This window comes from Colias eurytheme, chromosome 2, assembly GCF_061535395.1.
Source record: "Colias eurytheme isolate Ceu_HAF_F1 chromosome 2, ilColEury1 Martin Lab GWU primary, whole genome shotgun sequence".
Classification (NCBI taxonomy): domain Eukaryota; kingdom Metazoa; phylum Arthropoda; class Insecta; order Lepidoptera; family Pieridae; genus Colias; species Colias eurytheme.
In genome coordinates, this window is record NC_142981.1 from 4,888,472 (window position 1) to 4,914,198 (window position 25,727).

General features: G+C 33.9%; 1 protein-coding gene across 1 annotated transcript; it reads right to left on the minus strand.

Annotated features, from left to right (window-relative positions):
- Positions 1-14,404: 14,404 nt before the first annotated feature.
- LOC149910298 (T-box transcription factor TBX20-like) lies at positions 14,405-24,767 on the minus strand. The gene is made up of 5 exons (XM_090107727.1): positions 24,498-24,767; positions 24,050-24,214; positions 15,917-15,993; positions 15,386-15,460; positions 14,405-15,296 (listed from the first exon to the last, which is right to left on the minus strand). Exons 1-5 carry the CDS (start codon positions 24,765-24,767, stop codon positions 14,858-14,860), a joined length of 1,026 nt encoding a protein of 341 aa, XP_089963853.1. The 3' UTR covers positions 14,405-14,857.
- Between the last annotated feature and the right edge of the window lie 960 nt (positions 24,768-25,727).

The following is a 25,727-nucleotide window of genomic DNA, read 5'->3' on the forward strand; positions in this document are numbered from 1 at the left end:
TAACATTAAAAACAACAATAACAATACAACTTCAACACAAATATTAACGTCAGAAAGAAAAAATATACCGGAAGGCCATAGCAACAAAGGTGACGACGAAACTGGAAAAAAAGGAATTAACTCTAAAATAACACAACAAAATAATTATCCTAACACAAATAGAAGAGCAAAAATTTTTATATTTGGGGACCAACAAATAATTGGTTTATCAACAAAAATTATAAAATCTAGGGAGGGACATTGGAATGATAATTATAGCGTAGTATCTTTTGTAAAGCCTTATGCACTATCAAATGAAAGCCTTAAAATGTCTAATACAATATATGAAATAAAAGAACATGATATAGTCATTTTGGCCGCTGGTGCCAATGATCGTAATCCATTTGCTCTGTTAACTGAACTCGGATATGCTTTAAAAATTCTAGATCACGTTAAAACTTACGTCTTGCAAGTATCCAGGAATGATTACCTGAACACGACTCTATTAAACAACCACATATCGAGTCTGGTAAAACTTTTAAAAAATTGCTCCTTTCTTAGATTAGGGAATGAATGCGGAAATTTAAGGGAATATATACATGAAATGACAAATATAATCAATTTTAATATAGACAGCGAAGATTATAAAAACATTTACTTAAATTTTAAAACAGCGATGCAACTAAGAAAGCCGTGTCACATAAAACCAAATCAAATAAAAACAACTGATAATAATAAAAACAAAATTACGTACTACTTTAAAATAATTAAAAAAAAATATGGTACACAGTGCTTCACCTGAACATTTAACTGATATGAAAGAATCAAATGACCATAAAGACCTGCCAATTAGTAATAATACGGAAAAGCTTTTTCGATCATAAATTTACAATATTTCACCAAAATATTGCTGGTGCGATTAATAAAGCAGAAGAAATATATGCATCGATAACTGATCTACGTCATAATGTAAATATTGATATAATTTGCCTAACGGAAACATTTATAAAAAGAGGTTGTGAAAGTATATTAAAAATTCCAGGTTACAAAATGGCTTCATCATACTCAAGGACAAAAAATAGGGGTGGCTCTTGTATATTAGTTTATAATAATATAGTATTTAAAGAAATTACTTGGCTACACAAAATAGCTACGGTAGATGTTTTTGAATGTTGTGGGATCGAAATTCAACGGTTAAAATTAGTAATTATCTGTATATATAGAACTCCAAATAGCGATCCTTACATATTTATTAATAAATTAGATTCTATCTTAAATACTCTCTATAAGAAAAGTAAAAATAACAGTAAACTGGTACTATGCGGTGACTGGAATATAGATCTCCTTAAACAAAGTAAAATAGTATGTGAAATAAATAGTCTACTTAATAATTATAACTTGCAATCTCACATCAACGTTCCCACAAGGAAATCTTCTTGTTTGGACCTAATAATTAGTAATATCAGAAATGCAAATGCTCAAACACATTTACTTTCACTCTCTGACCATGAAACCGGACAAAGCTTGACTTTTCAAACAAAAATGACAAAGATAGCGATACCCTTCTTTGAATTCAAACGAGATTATAATAAAGATAATATTAGAAAATTTCTACAAGCTGTAGCATCGCTTTCATTCACTGAAACATACGAACATGCTCAAGATGTTAATGAGGCATATAATGCATTCCATAGTATTTTTAAGTTATTTTACGACTTATGTTTTCCAATTATTAAAATAAAATCACAGAATAGATCCAAAAGGGAATGCTGGCTTACTAAAGGAATTAGAAGATCATGTCTGACTAAAAGAAGATTATTCATAATTAACATGCTATCGCGGAGTAATAGATCAAATCATGACAAACAGTTAAAAAAATACACAAAACTACTTAGAAAATGCATACACACTTCAAAACGAATCAATAATTTAAAATATATTCATAATCATAATAACAAGTGCAAAGCTGCGTGGAATCTTATAAAAGAGAATATAAATGAGTGTGAACACAAAAACGATATTAATGTCATTGAAACGAACACATTAACAACTGACCAACCAAATATCATTTGCGAATTATTCAATAATTATTTTATAAATAATATAAATTTACAGCCAGAAGATGACATTAATATTCATAAACAGATTTTTAACAATAATACTAATAATATAATGAATTCAATTTACTTAACGCCCACAGACTCATGTGAAATATCTAAGATAATTATGTCACTAAATAATACAAACGCCGTTGGATATGATGGGTTAAGAACCGGTATTTTAAAGAAATGTGCTGAAATAATAAGCCATCCAATCTCATTCTTAATAAATCTTTCATTTGAAACAGGTATATATCCTACTATGTTGAAATACTCGGTAGTAAAACCAATGTTTAAAAAAGATAATCCCCGAGATCTAAATAACTATAGACCCATAACACTGATACCTATCATAGCTAAAATATTTGAAAAGGCTATAATTAAAAGGTTAAACAGCTTTTTTGAAAAAAACAAAATTCTCTCAAATATGCAATTTGGATTTCGAAACGGTAGTTCCACGACATTAGCTTGCTTTAATATGACGAAACTTATAATGGACAGTCTTAATGACAAAATACCCATTAATGCCCTATTGCTTGATATGTCTAAGGCATTTGACAACGTAAATCATAGCAAGTTACTCTATAAACTCTATAATTATGGTATAAGAGGAAAAGCATATGACTTAATGGATTCGTACCTGAGTGATAGACAACAATGCACTGAAATTACGAAAATTGATGGAAATTTGAAACGCACTTACTGCTCTAAGTACAGAAACATTGAACGAGGTGTGCCTCAAGGCAGTATAATAGGTCCATTTTTATTTTTGACGTATATCAATGACCTGCCAATGTATCTCGACTGTCCATGTGTTTTGTATGCGGACGATACGACTATTTTTGTGCAGTGTACCAATGTTAATACATACGAAACAGAAATAAACAATATACTTCAAAAAACAATACATTGGTTACAATCCAATAATCTTCAAGTAAATTTACAAAAAACAAATTTTATTCAGTTCTGCCCGTATAATGGAATAACTCATAACCTAACAGTAAAATACAAAGAACATATAATACAAGAAGTCGAAACAGCTAAATTTCTTGGGGTAATCTATGATAAACACTGTAACTGGAAGTCGCATATTGATATGGTCTGCACGAAGCTTGATAGATTTGTTTATGTAATAAGGCGGTTAAGACAGACAATATCAAGGGAAGCAGCGATAACGGCCTACTACGGCTATGTATCATCAGTCTTGTCATATGGTATTATAATTTGGGGCAATTCGGTTGAGTTTGACAGAGCATTTAAATTACAAAAAAAGTGCATAAGAGCTATTTGTAATGTTGGGCCTACTGTGAGTTGTAGGGAACTTTTTAAAAACTTGAGAATCCTGCCTCTTGCATGTATATATATCAAAGAAATTTGTATTTTCATAAAAAAAAAATCCTCAATATTTTAAACTTAATAAAGAAATTGGAAAATTAACAAGATATCCAAACAAATTGTTTTTACCGAGGCCTAAATTAACTTTGTACAAAAAAAATGTTCCTTACATAGGTATTCAGATATTTAATAAAATTCCAAAAGACCTGCAAGGGGTTCCTCTTCCAGGATTTAAAAATAAATTAATTAAATACTTGTTCGAGAATTGTTTTTACAACTTAAATGAATTTCTGTATAATATGAAAAATGTATAAATAATATAAAATAATGATTTTGATATTTGATTGACTGTATGACTATGATTTATGTATAAAACTAATTTTAACTGACAATACTCCTGACTCGTCTTATTAAATTGTAACTAACTTATCATTCTCATTCATTTTGTGAATTAACAATAATTATTGTATGCTATGTAACTATAGTAAAAACATGAATGTTCCTTAATTTTCATCTTAATATCTTTGTATGTACCATGTTTTTATGCAATAAATGATTTATTTATTTTTATTTATTTTTTATTTTTATTTTACGATACACGCAAAATATAATAGGCTTGTTAATTTAGTTGCTTAAATTATAACATTCCGTTGAAAAAATCTAATACCGCGTGTTAATGTTGGCGTTATAAAGGCATTCACTTTTATTGCTGATTATATCGCGGCTTTCTCATAAGGCGAGCGGTAACTTTTTGTATCGCAATTAAAATAAGCATATTAAATTTACAGCTTAACTGCAGTTAAGTGTACGGGCGCGGAAAATTTTAGGTTTCGTGCTGAACCTCGGATACGTTATTTAGCGCGTTGCGGTCTACGGTCTACTTGAAAATTTACTTTAAATAAAATACATAAGATTTATTTTCGTTTGATGAAATATAAGTGTCAAAAATCAACAGGACAGATGCATTTAAATTGACGTGTGTATTCTTGAGGGTTGGTATGGATTATCTTCTGAAATTATAAGGCTAAGCTAAATATATGGTGATTAGTCGGGTGCAGTCAGGCAGTGTTGATTAAAAAAGTGACAGGTGTTCCAATATTTGCAATAAAAAATTTAAGCACTTATTTCAGGTTCAAAAATTGAAAACTTCCTGAATATATACCTAATACATACATTTCATAGTAGGTACCTAGATACATATTATACCTTCAGTCATCATCAACATAATATCATAAAGCAGCTGCCAAAAGGCATTAACAATAAAATATTATTTTTTTAACATAGTCGTTCAAAAGTCGAGTCGTTAAAAAAATAACTCTACAAATCTGTACTTATTAAGTTATGTTATTATACTTTTTATTTTTATTAAGTACCTATGGGTTTACATTAGTAAATAGTACCTATAGTCACTAGTGGAAAAAAAAACATTCCTATTTAATTTTTCTAGTTCAGACATCAGTGGCTATCATGATATCGATAATATTTATTAATTAAAGAACTGATAACATGAAAAAAACGAGATTTATATCCAAAATTAACTAAATTAAACTGCTTTCATTTCTAAACCCAGCTGTAATCAAACCTCATTATTTCGTAATTATACAGATAACATAAAGTTGTTAATCGACGTTACAGTACGAGACCGTGACGGAGAATTAAAATGGCCTAATTATTGTAAAAAAGCTTCTTGTGTTATAACGAGGAATCAACAATGTATCTTTTACATTTTGTAACGTGCCGAACATTGATAGTATGAATTTTATAGGCTACGACACGATTATAGATACGACTGCGTCTGCATCACAATATATTTTTTTCACGAATTAACGATACGACGGATATTTTTCTATAGATAGATACCTATCTATTTTCTTATTCACAAATACAAAATAGGAGAAAATGTTTTGTACACCTTATTAAGCATTTTTAATCTCTATCGAAAACCATTAAACCACATAGAACTATTATTGATGTTCTTGCAGAGATTTTGAAAATTTGCGTGGGAAATATAGGTGCCAATAGACACTAGTATCTAATGTAAAGTATTTTATAATAATTATTACATAAAAAAAGATGATAAAGCAAAATTAAAAGATTTCTACTTTTAATCTATTCTCTAATAATTCTCAAGTTTTTTTGTTGTGTTTTTGTTACGTAACGATACGAATGTCGTGTCGTATCGTGTAAAAGCTACAGTTACCCATTGAATCATGTATGGGGTGTATTTAGCAATAAACAATGAAATATGTGAAGGTTTAATTGGAACTTCCGGACAATGCTAATAAAAATGATCATAATTCGTTCTACTGTGAATACTAATAGGTAATAACAGTATGCCTTATTAATTGCAAATTGTAATTTTTATAATACTTTAATTACCTAACATCAATCAAACAGCTGATTTGTAAAATGTGAAACCTTCTAATGGAATCTGAACTTGGAGGGTTGGAAGAAGCAAACATTCAAAGGTGGAATTTAGAGCAAAAAAAATAACGTCATTATTAAATAGGTAAATGGACAAACGGAAGGTTCATATGGTAGTGTGCGTCATGCGTGGCACGTGTTAGTACCTTCTTAGTGACTTAGGTAATAGGTTTATCAGACAAATATACCTTATATTTTACTAACTTCTAAAAATCTATTCTCCTCTATCCGATCAAGAAAGACTAACAATTTTTCCAGTAGGTACTTATATTTTTTTATTTATACTATAGATACTAAGGCTGTATGTAGAATGTGTGTATTAGTATGATATTCTTTATGGGTAAAAATATTTTATTTGTTTCTATTTGTCTACTGAGTTCTTACTTTCGAAAACAGCTAAGTAATAACACAATAGCTGAGAGAGGTGTAGAATTTACAAACTGCCAATTATTATTATAATGTGTCAATTTTATTGCTATCCAAAGTTAATTTCCTAACACAAAACATTAATCTTCATCTAGCTCTCATATACTTACAATAGTCTTAAAATAATCTCTATTAGTCGCACAATCCAGGATGCACTATATCATACAGCAGGAAAAGCCTGGATACGAGGATCCAACTATCGAATGAGATGGGAAGCGATTGCTCTGTCTCCTAAGGCTCAAAATCTTACAATTACCTTGCTTAGCGTTTATACATCATATGGCTATTATAATAAGGCATTTAAATTGTAATTTAGCTGGCGATTTATGTGAGATAAGCCGGCACCTGCATCTCGCGATCTGCACGCTTGGGGAACACGACCGCGGTTGAGATATGGGTATTATGTTTATGTAGGCTGATCTGGTTATTGATTTTTTTACTATTGTATTAAAAAGATTGGTAGGAAGTAAGGGTGTCTAATAAATACTTTGGTTTAGCGACGTTGCATTATACTTTACATAGCAGGTAGCTATGTAATAACAAACGACCAACGTATATAATTCATTAATAAGTGCAACAATTAATTGAAAAAATGTAGGCGACAAATCTAATCCGATATCTATTAAATAACATAATACAGGAAACCTTTCAAATAAATATATATTATGTAGGTACCTAGATGTAGACTTTATTATGTAGAGCATTATTATGGTCCAGGATTTCGAAACGCTCTTAAGTGTTACAATCTTAAGGTTTATAAATGAATTATTTTAATGTTGCATACAAATGTTCAAGTTCACAATGCTTTTCTTGTTGCGTTTAACAAAAATAGATTTTATGTATAAACGAAATAGGAACAAATATCGCATGCGTCGTGGTCATTCACTTCATACTGTGACGAATTCAGTTAAATCTTTGTTTACTGTAACTTATATTATGATCAATTATGTCATTTATTAAACGATCCTCGTAATGTATAACATTTATATAATCATTAACATTTTTCCTTGACAATAAAAGCGATACGTAATCAGCGGTATCGAGATGTGGCACGATGACATCGCACCTTTGCCGAAAGTTATCTCGCTTCGATCAGAGTAAAGTCGTGCATTGTGTACAATTCCCAAAAGCCTTGATCAGCTCCAATCCATCACTGCTAAGCCCTCAAGGAGCCGCCGCGAAGACGTCCAGGGTATGATCAAATGTGACGCATCCTTTATCGTTTATCAGACGTCTCGATCGTTTAAAATACATTTATTTTATTGTGTGTATATATTTTTTAGGTGAAAAAAGAGGTATGTACTTAATCGTTATAACTTTTTTGGAAGCTGTTGCTATCTTCTACTTCCAGTTTTAAATTAAGTCACCAAAAGACTAAACTATTATATTATGTACGGAAAATAATGCAATCAATTACTGCGTTAGTACGTAGGTAATAGGTATATCTACATTTGAGGAGAAGACTTTTTTTGGCAAAACCACGTTTTATATGATGAGACAATTCCCAATTTATGTATGTTGTAAATATTTTGTAGAAACTACTTAGAATTATTTAGATTAACCTATAGATACGTATTTAAATCACAATTTGTCTAACAATGCAATAAAACAACGAAGATTAACCATCAAACACAATCGATATTAGCCAATAAAAACACATGCGAAACACATTACATTACATGATATTCGATTGGGAAGTCATAAATATTTAATAGGCATATTCCCACAATGGGGTGGCTATTCACACCCGTTAACCCTCAAGAGCACAGTAAAAGCAGGACTGATCGGAATCTAATAAATTTCGCTTACCCTCTGAGAGCTTACTAAGCAGAATTATCCGCTTGTTTCACTTAGTGCCTGTACTCAACTGTATTTAATAATAATTTTACCATTATTCGATATGAATGTGGTCGAGATTCGGTTATGATGGTTTGAATTGAATTTGCTATAAAAGTTAGGTGCGTAATGTTTTTAAATTACGAATTTATACGACTTCATTTTGGAAATGATTAAACTTTTTTTATTTTTATTGGATTCATTGTAAGCAATGTTATAATTTATTTCAAGTTTATCGAATGTGCAAAATTGTGTAGCGTTTATTTAACTAATTTTGTATGGGCTATCTAGGTTCCGTAGGTACCTACAATTGAGTTTGTTTTGCATAAAATTTTACATGTAGGCTCTATATAAATTATTTTTCGCTGTGCTCAACAGAAATTCGCAATCAAGACGATTTTCAAAAATTGCTCTACGTAAGTTAAAAAAAATGTACATTATTAATAATCTAATCAATTAAGTAGGTATAATTAATATTAAGTCATAAAACTTTTATAAGTAGAAAACAGACGAAACAATAAGGGTTCTATTCTCTTGAGGTGCTTAACCATAAATCTAAACTGGATTCTAGATTGATATCAAGTAATGTACCTATAAGACTTTTCGTGATAGTTCCTCCTTTGGCGTGTTAATTGCCGCCCACGTGTATATATTCTGTCCTCAAATCTGGGACAACATGTTGTCTATATTGACGTATCAGGAACAATCGCTACTTGTTAAAAAAATTTCACAAAAATTAACGCCCACTCAAGTTTCACTTGCACAAAGTGTCGTGTCAAACAGGAGTGCCTTTAATTTATTCAGATCAAGTATGTTTAAATTTACATTACGTATAATATAATAATAATTAATTAACATTAATCAGACGTACGTTTGTTGCTGACTCTACCACACTCTACCTACATGATTTATTTCAACAAATTGCCTGTGAACATAAAAAGTCACGTAATAAAGTGACGTATTATAAAATCCTATTTCAGTTATTCCTTATCAGTCCAGTGTGCTTCCATAATTCCCAGTAATTACTGTCGATGGAATTGTGAACACAAAAATAACTTTGTACCGTAACCGAAGTACTACGTACCTACAGTGTACACATCGACGAAGGCTGGTAGCTAAGTGGCACGTGTAACTCCACCATTAGACAACACAATTCACGCCTCCAGCCACTATCAATATTGCAGACCTCGAAACAAAAACAGACTATAATGACGCGTCATCGAATGAATGCTGTCTTTGTTTTGGGGCAGTACGGTTTGGTTTCGTGCGTCGAGCCGGTTCTTTTCAATTTTCCTCCAATCGAATTTGGCTGTAACATCAATCGAATTCCCACATTTTCCTGGCGCACTTACACAATATCAATCAGGTTTTATTGGTGTTATGGTGGCGGGAGCGCCGAGGGGCGGGGGTCGGCTATTTGTATCAATAACCTGTCAATAGTCGCTCTCTCCGCTGGGACACCACCTCGCCGCTGCGGTCGCTCTGATTTGATTACAAGTGTTGCGAATTGCGATAGCCGTGTGAAATCTATTATCGAGACATCTTCATAATTACATTATGCTCAACTTCAAATAATGAATTAATAAAAACCACATCCCGTTAAATATTATTTTTTAATCAAAGATGATGATTACGATATAACATTATAAATAGTAAACATTATAAAATTATACATCGTGATAATATTGTTACAGTTGTAACAAATTGGGGACAGCTTATTTGCACGGCTGGTTTGCAAAACACGTTCGCGCTTCCCACCTATTCCCACATCTCAACGCTTATAGATACTATCTGTTACACCTATTAAAGCAAAGGTATTCAAGTAAGTTTGAAATAGACGGCGTACATTGCTGTTTCTCTACGTGAATATTAAGGGGCGAGTGTACGCAAGCAGCATGGTATGAGGAAGAGTATCATAATCTCAGCAGTGTTGATAGCATTAGGTAGATTTTGGTACGGGTTCAGGTGGGCTCCATCTTCACACCGATAACACGCTAATGCCCTCAACTTTGCACCGCAAAGCGGGGGCAGTGGGAGGGGGAAAGCAATCGTGTAGGAAAAATGGGAAAACTCAGACCGTTTGCCGTATTGAACGCAAATAACTTTATGAAGTTGCAATAATATATCTAGATTATGGTTGCCTGCATATCGTATTTGTGCTATAAATGTTACAGAACATTTTTGACAAATAAAATTAGGTTATGAGGGGTTTAAGATGAAAATATATTTCTTGATTTAATTTTAATTCATTAGGATGATAAGTAATATTAAAATACTGGTGTCATGGTCAGCATACTTTAGAAACTTATCTGCTGGTCACTGGAAACTCTATACATCATATTATAATGAAGAAAAATATTCAACCTCATAAATTCTACACTTCTATAATTTAGCTTCCACATCTCAGCAATTACTTATGACTGTATGTACGAATATTTCAAAATGAATGGTTTATATTACAGATATTATGTTCGTTGTAAACTGTGGGTTGTCGATTTGTTCCAGTAGCGACTAGCGACTCATGTAAGTCTACTTATACATTTGCGGTAATAAACGTGAATTTATTACGCAGTTACGTTTGCAGTTTTCGTGAAATGTGGAGATGTGTGTGTTCACAGTGACATTAGCGCCGGCTGCCTCCCCGTGTACGTATCTAGACACCTACCTATGTAATAAAATTTTATTTGCACGTTTAGTATCTACTGAAGCATAAAAACCATCTCGACGGCGGCTTATATGCCGTTAAGCTGTTATATTTTTGTAAGTGTTCCAACCGCGTTTGGTTATTGATATTGTAATGGATAAAATTTCAATATTTTTTTAATCAATTTTATTTGTGGTTTGTTTTGTTTTACAGAAATTGAATAGATCTGTGATTCTTTTTATCTACTAATATCAATTGTAGAGAATATTTTTTGATCTTGCTAAAAAACATAAAGCTTATATTTTCAACATTAATTAAAACGTCAACATTTTCTGGCATATCTTCATTTCGTTAACAATGTAGGTATTTCAGTTTTGTTGACGGCTGAATGTTAAAAGTAAGGAGTGCGAATGTACGGTAGAAAAAGTAAGACATAAAGATTCGAGGCACGTCCACCCGACCCCAGATCCGCAGTTAAATGGGGATTATGAGCAGAGTGGCCAATAACATGGCATTACGTGCGATACGCTCCACTCCATACAAGACGCCTTCTCCATAATCTATACTTAGACAACGCTTTGTTACGGATTCCAAAACCCTACATTCAATTATATTTACACCAGACTAGATATATCGTCAACATAATAATTCGTACTTCACCGAGAAGATTGCGGCGTCAAAATGAAATGAGAAACCCAGTCAAATGGCAAATTCAATCAGACCATATCGAAAGTACGGCGTCATCCGAACAATTTCTACGATTGGAAACAGTTTTACAAGCAATAAATTTGTGCAACCCGCGTCGGTGGGTACAACATTTATTAGCTACAATCCAGATTAGATTAGCGTTGCATCCCTACAGTCCGGAGCCCTCGGGACACGAAATTTGTCCCAGTAATGTGGCCACGCGCCGAACTAATTCGATGGAGTCCTCCGACCCTTCCTCTATGTGACTCGAATGTCGCCTCAGCACTGTTTCATTTTAATTGAATAGTTAGCGTGGGGTGACGCCGTTGTTTTCCTAGAGATAACTTTATAGTCGCTTTGCATAATTGCGGGTCGTGACACTCTAATTTGTAACAATTTCGCAATCTGTCACGCTTTGTTTGATGTGTAAATCAATAATACTGATTTAATTTGAATATCATGTTGGATAATTTTTATAGATTTGGGTGTATCTTTCTGACATTGATCTTACTACCCACTTAATTATTTTATACTTATGTCCTTTTTAATAATAAATGCTTTTTGTAAGTACTATGTAATTGTGTATATATGTAAATATGTAATTGTGTAAGTGTAAATGTTATAATGTGATATACATATTTTATAATCACATCCTACCTATGTATACAGGGTGTCCCACTGTGTTGGTATACTAAGCTCATAGGAGGTTATAGTTTTGCATACGCTGAGTACGTAAAAAATACTTATAATATTCCAGACGCAGTTTTTTTTTCAAATAGATGAATTCTTACAACTCTATGTGTACTCCCATAACAATGCAACCCGTCCAGCTTTGCTACCAGCACGTGACCTATCGTTTAAGATTATGTTTTCATAGACAAAATGCTCACATTAGCGAAGCGGTAGGTATATGCCGGCTGCGCGAAGCTAGAGAAGAAAACATGGATTTTCAGGAAAAGTTTGGAAAATTTTTTTTGATGTAATTTTGTTGTTTAAGTATTTTTTACGTGATCAGTGTATGCAAAACTACAAGTTCCTTCGCGCTTAGTATACCAATAGTGGGACACCCTGTATATTAACTAAGCCTGTATTTAATATTTTAAAACTTAAAAGCTTCAAAAAGCATATAAATGGCTCATATAATAATAAAATAAGCAAACAGAATTATATAAATAGGACGTACATATTTAGGTACAAAAAAATAACAATACGAAATATCAAGACTCTACATTAGTCTTTCCAAACGCAACTAAGTCCAAATATTATATTTTCCTTTATGCACGTCAAAACTTAATGAAATCACATTTTAAAAGTATATAAAATGAATTATATTCACATTCTCTACATTCCTCAAAATTAATACGAGTAGCACCAGGTATTTGACGAAGCAAGTAGTGCCATCTAGTAGCAAACAGCGGCACTATTAACCGGTTTGTTTTGGGCCTACTGAAGGTTCACTTTTAGACGAGTGTTTATATTGATAAACATTTAACGTGCGACTATTTCCTCTTGGAATAAAAATTCATTATAAGAGATTTTTTTCAATAATTTAGTTGAATTTTCTCTATCGTAGGTACTTACTAGTTATAGGTATGCATGAGCAGTACGCCGTTATAAATTAAAGGAATTACATTGATAAAATGTTATCAATTAATTTTATTTTACCAAATGAGCGATAAGATTTGGAAAATTCATGAAGAATTTCAAAATTTTATGGATTATGCACATAATCTGCTTACTTTCCAAAGATGTTCTCTTGAACTCTAATGATATCTTTTACGCGTGTTATTGATAATGCAGATTCATGATTTATCAAAACTGTGTTAATAATTGTTTATTCAGAAATATAAATTGGAAATCTAACGAGAAACGGCTGGCAGATCATAATATAATACGATTGATACTAATTGCAGACAAGCAAACATGTTTATTGCAAGCCCTAATTCCTAATGTTAAGAAATAAGCTATTGGTTCTGCCCACATGTATTGGAAACAACAGATTTGTAAGTTTTGACCTTTGAGTGACATTATATTTATCAATTTAGCCAAATTGTATTGTAACCAATTGTAGAGCGCTGAGAATTTATAATTCTTATACTTACTATGAATTTCAAATTCATTAAATTATTACTATTGGTTTCAGTTTCAGTTGCAGTGACATTTAATTATTTTTTGTAGATTGGTGTGTGTTTATCTACTTTATTTGATATACTACATTATCCTATACCTACACATAGAGTTTATGAAACGATGTGGCCGTCTTTGACTGGCAAACAATATGGGTACGTTATATACCTATATATATTTTATAGATACTGTTATTTACTCTGTTATTAGTACCTAAATAGGATTAATATCAGATTGACATTAAAATTTGTCATTAATCCACGTTTTTACTCATGATGTGGCAACTTTAATTGAAGCAAATGTTAAAAATCAGATTCGTATTAAAAAAAATTAAGGTCGGGAAAAATAAAACCAAACAAATATGTTAACAAACATTTAATTTTATTTTCATTAATATATTATTTAAAATAACTATTTTAACTACTAAGTCCCTAAGTATAGATTCTTCAATATCATTTCAACTCTCCAGGTGGAACAATTCTTATACATCTTGAAATTTGTAATTGTATCAATGCATCTCTTATGTCTAAACTACTCATTGATCTAACACCTAAATATTATTTTTTCTGTTGTATTGCACATATCACTTAAACAACCAAAACATTTGCTATTCAAGATTTATAAAATAAATACCAAGACAATTCTATCTAATCATGTATTTTTCATTTTTACACTACCGATTATAACATGAGTAATATTACGAAATTATTGCTACAGAAAATAATTAGGAACAAAAAATGATGTTACAACAATAATTACAGTCTTAAATAACATTTAAATATTAATTATATTACAATATATTACAGAGGTGCTTTACGATAGTAACACAATGTTAAGCATCCATAAAATAGGTACACGGTTTCAATTTCAGATCAATTTTACAATACTTGTAGTTATTGATCTTTCTACATCCGTCAATTTCTTATACCGACTTTACAATATCAACTTTTCAGCTCTAAACAAGTATTTACGCTACGATGCGATGCTAGCTAGCTTACAATGAGAAAACCACATACATATTTTGAGATAATATTTTATATTGTAGCAATTGCCTTTTAATAGAAATCTTATTGTTTTCAGATTACGCGTAATAATACATTTGTACATTATTGTATCTACTAGTTAATTTATTTGTTAGTTATAATATTAAAATCACCAAAATCAAGCACGTTTAAACATAAAATAGTCTTTTAAACATTGATCACAAATGATTCATTTGCCCTGACAAGCTCTACCCATTCTGTCCAAGAACATCACTATACTGATAAATAATTTGTTTTTATTTTAAATCTAAGAACGTTTAAGTCGGACTATGTGGGGGATGCGGTGTGTGAGGCGTGTGCGGAGGATGTGGGGGGAGGGGGTGAGGGCTGGGGTCCCGCAACGAGTCCGGCGACGACCCTGGCGATGACCTTCGCGGAGGGTATGGAGAGAACCGGTGCTGCGACAGAGGCGCGGGCACTCCCCCTGGATACACCGGCCGAGGTAGCTGTAGCCCCGATCCGGATGCCAAATGCTGCTGGGCTAGAAGCTGCGGGGCTAAACACGCCCATTGACCCCAGAGAGCGGCTGCTGGTACTCCATACAGAGGATAAGCAGCTCTTAGGAACAGTTGTGACCGAGCGGCCAGTATCGCTTTCTCCTCCAGTGTCAAATTATTGTTGTGCTGATCGAGATCAAACGGCCGCAAAGGGGATCTTAAATAGTGCTGTTCCGCCAACATCGACTCCATTGTCTCCCTGAAAACAAATTAGCGTTTAATACCATATACTATATTGAATAATAGAATAGGCTGTGGTAAGTTTTTTTAATAAGAGAATGTATCTACCTATAATTCGCCGCGCTGAAACGCGCATCGTCAGGGAATGTTGGTGGCCTTTCGTGCTCTCCGGTGATATAGAATCTCAACAAAGAAAAATAAAAAATGAAATGCATGTTTATAATTGTGCTTTTGCGGAGCAAAGTGGAGAGATTGGAAAAGATATGAAACTGGATAAAATTACGCAGTCGTATAAATGAGAGTTTGAACTAAATTATAAGCTTCCTATGGCCAGTGCATTTGCATCTAATCGATTATCTATGAAGTAAAGATAGAGACGTAATTGTGTACGCACAGACATCAATCAGTGTCGCTGCGTTTGTTTCTGAGAGCGTGGCCAATGAGATCAGTGAACTGATACCGAATTCTGTCATACAGGTAATGAGGTTTAATGAATGTTCATGCTTTCAATGATACACTGCCAACGTTCCACTGAGCGAGTTTGTTATTACTATATTCAAATACATTTCTGATATTTCACTTTTCACACAATTTCTCCTAGCACGGAATATTCTTTATACATAGTAGATATTTATTTACCTTTCAAATTCTGTGAGGCGAGAAGAGTCGCGGAATCCCTTTGCGAATGGATTACTGTCGATTTTGAGTTTTGTTATCTGTAACAAAGAAAAGTTTTTTAGATTTCATTAGAAACATCACAATCATCCCAAAACACAACAATCAAACAAAACACAACATCACAATCATCACAAAACCTAATATAATTTCTAATTTACTCGTTCGCTACAAATCCATACTTAATATTATAAATGCAAAGTAACTCTGTCTGTCTGTCTGTTACTCAATCACGCCTAAACTACTAAACCAATTTTCATGAAATTTTGTATGGAGATATTTTGATACCCGAGAAAGGACATAGGCTACTTTTTATCCCGGGAAAATGACGGAATCCCAGAAATCCCACGGGAACGGGAACTATGCGGGTTTTTCTTTGACTGCGCGGGCGAAGCCGCGGGCTGAAACCTAGTATGTATTTTATAAAAAAGCTGGAGTTAATTAAGTACTTTGGTACGTAGCAACACAGTTTAAGAATGCGCATTGAATTAAGTCGACGTACTCGTAAAGTATTTTGTTTGATTTAAATAGAGGCCGAGGTGTTAAAAATGTGTTTGGCTTTGCACAAGTTACACGATGAGAAATCGCCCCCTCGCTGCGCGGCGCTCCCGCTGGGGCTCCGTACAATTTGTGAATAATATTTACGACAAATATCCACAAACCTGGAGCCATTCAAACGATACTTTGTAAATAGAATGTCTGGTGACCTGAGCTATTTGAATAAACGCAACATTCAATCCAATTTGTCGCTGACACACGAACTAGGATAAGAATTGAACATAATAAACACAGTTTACGGGAAAGCGTGCAGTTATACTAGTCGCCTGGCGAGAAGCAATTTTAATTATCATCTTATTGGACAGTCGTTCCAATTGGCATAGTGGAAATTTGGCGTAACAGTATTCGCAATAAACAAGTCATCGGGCAGCCGTCTCGCACGTGTCAATCTTTCAGCAGTTCGCGTACCAGCCGACGGTGACGGGCCAGTAATTATCTGCCGAGTGATTCGACCAGCCTGATCGGTACAACTATTCTCTAATGGCGATCAGCGCTGTATTATTTTCAACACACTTTTGTCTTGATATTTTATTTAGCGCTGTTTCGCCACGTGAGTCATATGAGAATGTTACCTGTTTGAGATAATTGTAAGGTGTATTGGCTAGTTCGAAGGAACGAAATAATTTGGGACTAACTGTAGGTGTTTGGTGGGAATGTTATTTTTAAATTTAAAAATAGCACTGTGGAGCTTAGGGAACTAATTATTTTCCTCTTAAAAATATTTATGTGTCTGTTTGATCTGTGATAGATGCGCGTTAACCTATAAAATATCTGAACAAATGCTACACTAGTATTGTTCCGGATCAAAGAAAATAATAAACATTCCAAATTATCGTGTCGTTCGCGTCAAGTCTACGACACTTTCGATCGTGTTATAATGATTATAAAAATAGAGAGTAGACGTTGGGTTTTACGAACAGTTCAAACATCGGTTTGGAACATTTCGAAACATGTCACGGGTATGAATGAATGCTTTGTCATGAAGGCACAATGAGCTGCGATTGTCCGAGAGAACACGTCGTTCCGTCAAATTGGGAAGCAGGAGAGATGTCGAGGGTCAGGCAGCTACTTACACTTGCACACCCACCTGGTGCACATTGACTACAATGGACTTCGCGCCTTCGCCTGACGTAATGAGTGCGCGTGAGACCGTGTAGTAGCTTTTGAAAGAATGTCCTACACAATGCCATAGAACAAATACCTAGGTATTCTATACAATAACAATTTGCATATCACTCATGATACATCCATTATTCAAATTATGCTATGAGATATCTATAAAAAAAAGTCCTTTATGTATGAGTGTATTTCAAAATACATCTTTTCAGTTTTTCATAAAGTTACACTTAGCGATAAGAATAGTTAAAATGCCAATAACGTAACAAGACTCAGGACCTGTCCGATATCAATAGAAAGTCGTTTAACAAATATAAGAAACATACATCAGCGGGAGTACAAACAGAATAATGAATGGATCGCTTTCTCGCTACGAACGTTTATTAGATTTAGTACAAACATAAGGACGAGGCGTGTCAAAACAACCTAATTTAAGTATCAACAAACGTTCGCCTTGGGCGGCATGCCGCTCCTGCTCACTGACAACATTAAAGGCGCCTTAATGACATTATTCTCGCGCCAGAAAAAAGTCCATAAAAAGTCGTAAAGAGGGAAACTTTAGCGGCGTGCATGTGCGTTTTAATAGACGCCATCATTATCATATACTTTGCGTTTTATTAAAACTTTTGTTAACTAAAATTTCTCTTTATTATAATAACATACATATTTAATGTTACGAGCATTAAAAGTTGACCATGTAATCATCTGGTATTAGGGAAAAATGTTGAAGTAGGTACATGATGAATTCTTGTGTTATACTAAAGTAAAAAAAAAAATCACAAAAGTGAATTTGTCTGTCAGAACGGCTTAAAACGGCAAAACAAAAACGTTTGTCGCCTGTCGTGTAAACAGGGAATGCGGTGTGTTATAAAACGGGAATATTCAGTGGAATAAATAAATGTCACAGCTCTGCGCCGCCATTGACTGATGCAGGGCCGTGATGAACGATGCACATATCTATTTATTGCTTCGCATTAATTTGTGGCTCCTTATTGTGATCATTAATGTTGAATAATATACTTTTGGTAAAGGTAAATATCCGAATATCATAAGTGGAAGTTAATGTTGATCTATATAGGGATTTTAGAACAGAGTTAATAAGGAAAATAAGACTAATAGGTAAACAAAATTTCTTCGTCTATTTTTCAAAAGAGGAATCCGTACAAAACGTCAATGCAGCCGTAAATCTGATGTCCAGAGAAAAATAAAACAACCTTTCTCCAGAATGTAAAATGTTTGAAGATGAAAATTAAAATCAACATAATATTATGTACCTATAGCTTACGTGACGCGTTATATTATTATGGCAAAAACAATAAATTTTAAACGGCCAACAGCTGTGAGGTTTGTAAACGACATTTTCGAGAAAACCGATGCTTTATTATTTTGCAAGTGTTCTGGAATTAGTTATGAGGCATTGATAGCTCGTGGAACTGCTTTTATTTATAATGAGATAAAATATATGTAGAATGTCTCTTTGAACATTAAATAGATTAAACTTATGGAGCTGTACGACCACTGACGAGCATTATTTCGCGTCCTGACATCTCATTTAACATCTAATAATGATTAAGGTAGTAAAGGAAAATACGTTTCAACTTCAGGCTATATTTTTTAATAACTATTGGAGATTTCATATTGAGCTATCACAGATTTAAAATCTAATAGCTAACTAAAGTATTAACAGATATGTAAGTACTATAAATATTATAGCCCTTCATCTTCATCTAACAATTCAATAAGTTGTAAGCTGTCTCGTATGCTCCCAATAGAGATTATTAATGAAATGCAGTGCAGGTTGTATAAGTTTTCTGCTATCTCCGTGGCCACCTTTATTAGAATTCTGCCCATCCACATGGCTACTAGCAATTTATATCTATTTATAATTTATAGATTCATTTTAGTTAGAATCGTCATTATTAAGACGTGTTATCAGATCTTTCAGAGAGCCCACGGTCAGTATGAAATCAACTTTACATTCATGTCCGCAATTATTGTTGTAGAGCCTGAATATTATTGAATAGGCTATTTGCCACATTTCAAATATAAATTAATTAACTCGATGAACACATTATTTATTATTATTAACGGACAGATCTGTCTAATTTGACAGTGCCAGTTGGGATACAAATTAGGATTAGGACTTCGTCATAAATCATAAGATAAAATGAAGTGTAGAAAGGAGTTCGCATTATGGATATGAATAAGAATTTAATTCACTCATCCTCTCAGCTCAATTATATATGACATACCTACTCCATTGAACATGAAGGACCCAGCTATACCCTAACGTTTGATGAATGCAGGCCATAATTTTGAAATATCAACATAATTTTCCGGGATATGACAATTAATTCAAAGATATTGTGAGTTAAAGGTAAATATTTTATGTAAATAATTATAAAGCTCATTGTGGGTACAATAAATGTAGTTCTTCTGTGGTGGCTCGGTGCGCAGACGCAATAAATTCAAACCGGCCGCACACGACGGCTCTGCGTGACGTCACACCTCGTGTGATCGATGGCAAGTAAGAAAGAGATCACAGTTTCCCACTAACTGCCCAATGGCATGAGGCAGAAAGAGATGGAACACCAATAAATAATTTCATGTTAAATTATTTTAAATCCTCTCTTAAGCAAGTACGTTGACTTCTTGTATTTTTACTTGACTTATGTTGGTTTCGTGTTATCGCGCCGTATTATTGCTTGAAAAATGAACGGATTTAGAGATTAGCTGAGACACTACTGGCTTTAATCAAATATTTTAATCATCGAAAAAAAAAACATTATCCCCATATTTTTACTAATTTGCTACATCCTTAACTTATATTTCAATGGATCAGTTTTATCAAAATATGCAAATTTCGTATAAAATAGAATTAAAATATACAGGTAATATTGCGCTGGGTCTTCAATACATTTGTCATTTTATAAGCTTACTTTTTATAATCTCATGGACGTAGCACGTTGACAAATATAAAAGTATCGTATTCATAAAAATGAATCGATTATTTGAAGAAAAAGAGATGTGAGGGGGTGAGGCGCGCGGGCCGAGGGAGGGAGGGACACCTCATGACACCTGACCGCAGCCATTTTGGCCCGTGAAATATGTTTATTTGTCATGGCTCCCTTTTGTTATTGAAATTGTGTTTGCCTTTACTCCTTCTTTATATTGTTCGATTGTGTCTGAGTGAAACCCGTTTATAGATGCTCAATGCGAGAATAGCTTCGGATTTGGTTTTAGAATATTGATTATTGATACTGAGAAATGAGATATAAATTTCAATTAAGTAGCTATTGATCGCATTAACGCATAGATGCTCTCGGTTAAGCGCAAGTTATTTTTGTGATTATCTTTTCATTCTTGAAATCGTATAAGTGGCGTGAATAAGAACAAATAAGACTTTTACTGATGGGAACTGTTGAGCAGCTCTGTATTATTAATGAATTATTTAACAAACAAAACATTGACACCGTTCAAAGACGTTAAGTATGTTTGTATACTCCCAATCAGTCACCGCAGGATGCCATCCGCGATCCTCCACGGAACGATCGATCATAACAAATTCACAAGTCATCGGCTATTAAAAAAGTGCATTGTGTGGAGAATGCGTAAAGTCTAACAAACATTGTCACCTCCTCCGAATCGAATTCCTGACAAAGGATTGTTCACGAACATTGTGGTGGGTGTAAAGCATAGGTTTAGTCGGAAACCACCCCGCGGCGCTCTCGGCGACGCTGCGTCTCACTGCGACGCACAAAAAAACACTATTCATATTTTTTTACTCAACGATCTTATCTTGTCTTATATCTACGGTCTGGAATGATAAAGCACCAATAATGATGTTTCATTTTGTATCGATTCTAACGTCAGCTATAAAGTTAGTGACAGATTTTATAATGTTTTTAAAAAATTGTTAGAATATTTATCAAGTAGAGCTTTTGTCCGCTTAACTTCATGTTATTTGTAATTTATTGAAAACTTTGTCTTATCCAACAATAATGTAACCGTTCCAACCTTCGAAATACTTTATAATAAAGCTAAACCCGTTTTGAGATCAGACTGTCAGTCTGTGAATGTGTAAAACATTTTATTTAAGATGCGTTTAATTTTCCGGTTCCATTAGCGTTAACTAAATGCGCGGTAGCTAATTATTGTAAATGTATTATTGTATTTACACTGTATAATATTAATAAAAAAAGTGTTGATGTACCTACTCTTGGTTTTTTTAAACGCTTTTTAAAGATAATACCAAAATGGTCAAACATTTAAATTTATTATTTTGTTTTTCACAAAAGCTCGTTGAGCTAGAGCCGGTCTCTACTTATTTTATAATTAGGAAGTCTTAAATTAATAGTAAAAAAAAAACATTATCACATAATTTCTTGAAAAATACTCACACGATAAAAATGTGTATGATAAATCTCAACTTGATCTCTTGAATAGTCAAAATCTTAACATTTTGCTACCGATTGTTGCTTCATTAACAAAAATGCCGTAAATTCCTTGCAAGGTGTTAGTAGTTCTGTTTCAGATCGTATATATCACAATTTGAATATGTAAATGCTGCGATTGCTTCAAGATATCAGATTTTTTGTCACGCGTCAAGTTATGCGGGCGTAAGATATATCGAGAGGCGCAGGTGCAAACACGTTAAGTGTTTTCTTATTGTTGTAAGGGATTGGCTTATCACTGACACTATCTGTGTTCGACAAATGTTTTAACTGTCAGAGATGTGACGTCAGCCAAATTGAGCTGATCGAAGCACCGATACCGCTCCACATTCTGTGGTACTGGGATTTATTGAATGTTCCCAAATAAGACAAATAATAAAACTTTTAATACTTTTGATATTGCTAATTTATGACTGATCGATGGTGCGTGTGACATAATCCAACTTTTATTATGAATGATATCTTTTTAAATACATAAAATTGATATCACATTAATGTCGAATCTTTAAGGATTTGCATTATTCATCTATGATAAACAGTAAACTTAAGATGAATTAAAATATCTATGTTTATAAAAAGCCTTCTCGATACGTATAATGCCTAATCGATGTGGACAAGGAGGAGCATCAGCAATAATTTAGTAGATTTTAGGCACATTTGAATCAATAGCTATCAATAATGTTACACAAGGGAGCCATTCCTACTAAACGTAGGTGGTCAATGAAATTATCATCTGCATTAGTCTGTTCCTAATTAAGATGCATAGACATTGTTGTATTATGACTGAATACTAATTATGTTTAAGAATTATAATATTATAAGAAATTCATATTATGGTGTTATATGAGATAACATTATTAAACAAAGAACAAAGCTCAACAATGTCACGTTACAAGTAGGTAACTATTTTAGTAAATTCTAAGTCAAACCACAATAGATTTAATTTAAGAAACCATGAACTTCATGTAAATAATTACCGAAACGCAGTAGCTAATTAACGAATGAATGAAGATTTATGTGCCGCGTTGTCGATATAAAGTAACGCTTCCTTTATGAACCTCAAAACGTCCTAATTACCGCGCGGTGGAAACAAAACGAGGAACACGGAGACGCCCAAACGCTTCTGTGACAGGGAATTAATTGCTCGTGGCGACATGTGCGCCGATATGAGCCGATACAAAGATACTGCGAGCTACACGATAAGCCAAACGCATCTCGTAAATTATGCTTATGAAATGCGTTTAAACGATAGTTGGAACTTTTTTGTTTTGGTTTTTGGCTTTATTGTTCTATTATTCTGATGATAGAAGATACACCTCAAATGGGTGTATAAGGGTTTCCAGATAAATATCCTTGTTGTTTTATTAATATTTTGGCAATTATCACAATTATAAATAAAGAATATCACAGATTTGATGGTCTCCAGGTACTCCTTCCTATTCGACTGTTAATTGATCATATTGCGATGGAAACCCCGGCCCCAATAAACAATGGAGCACATTAGCGAATGCCCATCGGCTCGCCTATATTTAGTTCAGGTGAAAACTTTACTCGTCACCCTGGTCGGTTGTCCGACGCGCCGTCCGTCCATCAACGTTGCCGCCCGCGTGTGGCCGCGCGATCGACAAAAATGCGTTCCTTTGTGAACAAAGTCTGGCTGGACATGCCTTTCAGCGAGATGCAATTAGTGCGACCGAAATACATGTCGATACGCTGAGCAACCCACTGCCATTTCAGATATGTCCTGTGATCTATTTTCGAGATCGTCGAGATAATACTAGAACACCTATAGGACTGTCACGTGTTCTAATCGCTTGTTTTTGTAGTGAAGTTTAGTGTATTCGAGTCCTGCTTATCTCTCCGAGTTTTTGCAATAGTTTGCTTGCGGTTATTTAAACGTTGTCTAAAATTAGAATTACCTAAAACTTGAAGTAGTGATAGATCATAATATGCTTTATGCTCTACTTACCAGTTGGTTCTGGTAGGCTGTGACAGCGGTGAAAACGCATTCGGGGAATATAAACGTCTTGAATTCTTCTTGTTCGAGATCAGTTATTGGAGCGTTGATAGCGCCCTCCCGTCGGAGCACCAGGTGGATCCGCGGTTGGTATTTGTGCATGGAATTTAATACCAGCTGGAACAATTGTTTATTATTAGGTTGGATAACAGAATCATTCTATAAAATATTTTATCTGAGTTGCGCTATGTCATATTTAGTACTGATTTGAGTTGTGATATAAAATGTATCTAGTAATTTAGCTAACACTTCTATCATTGCGTTTCTTTACAATATGGTAATTACCATAGAATAACCATTTCTATTTTTGTAGTGCTATATCCAGTTTGGTGGACCTATTAACAAAATTAAGTTACTGGCTGCAATATAATCTTATTTTAAGCTATTTATCTCATGGTACCTGTCCATTCTTGTCCATCTCGTTGTTGGTGAGCTTGACCTTCTCGAAGGAGACGACCTGCTTGCGCAGCTGGTCGCCGGAGAAGGGCGAGTCGGGGTGCGGGTAGAGGCGCGCGGGCGCGGGCGGGTCCGCCTTGCCGGCCACCAGCCACGAGGAGCGGTGGTAGGCGTAGCGGTAGCGCTTGCCGTCCACCGGCACCACGTCCAGCAGCACGGCGTAGCGCGCCTCCGCGCGGCACCCGCCGAACGACACGCGCACCGTCGGAAACATGCGTCTACAAATAAAACAATTATTGTTTTACATAAACTACCGTTAAGAACATCATAGCTGTTATGTTCTAAAAATGATTATTTAATAGCTGGGACAACATAGAGCGAGCAGCCTCGCGAAGCATTTTCCACGTGAGGCTGCTCGACCTGTGAGAACCTTGCTCGTCAAGGAAAGTGCTTGTGTGGCCGCTTTCCTGGGCTTTCCTTGCTTGATATTTGTGGATCCGCCTTAACATTTCTATTTATAGCAACAAAGCCAAATAAGTAATGAACAATTGAAACACACTAAATACGTATAAGTATTTTAGGGCTTTAATTAATATCTACCTAAGTTTTAGAACATCTTAAATTTGTATTTGTCAAGAAGTAAGAAACTAGGAAAGCCATTTTTAAGAATTTAATATGTATTACCATTAATGCGTAAAAAATGAGTTAAATTCGCATACTTATTAGGTATAATGGAAGAATTTTGTCGCAAAGTGTCGTAAAACGTTCATTTAAAACATTTTTCGTCATGCATAACTTCTCATTCTTTTGTTTAATTAAAGCGTATATTTTCACGTTAACGCAATTATTCGATAATTACTCGGCTCCACAGCAGTTATTGAGACCGGCACCAATCGTCTTTGCATTAACTCGATGACTTCGCAAATTATACCGAGCAATTTATTTTAATACATTGTACCGGTATTGTACCCGTTTCAGGCCTTTAATAAAATCCACATAAGCCTTAAGAACCTATGTGATTGCTTCATCTTATATGCAATATCTAGATTTAATTCTATATGAATTAAAGTATTGAAATCCTGTTAAATTTTTCCATAATTTGGAGAAAATCCTGTTAAATTTTTCCATAATTTGGAAAAACGGCTGATAAAATTTGTTCACATAAAAATATATACAATGCATTGAAACGAAATATCGAAATAAAAAATGGAAATAAATATCAAATTCATATTCT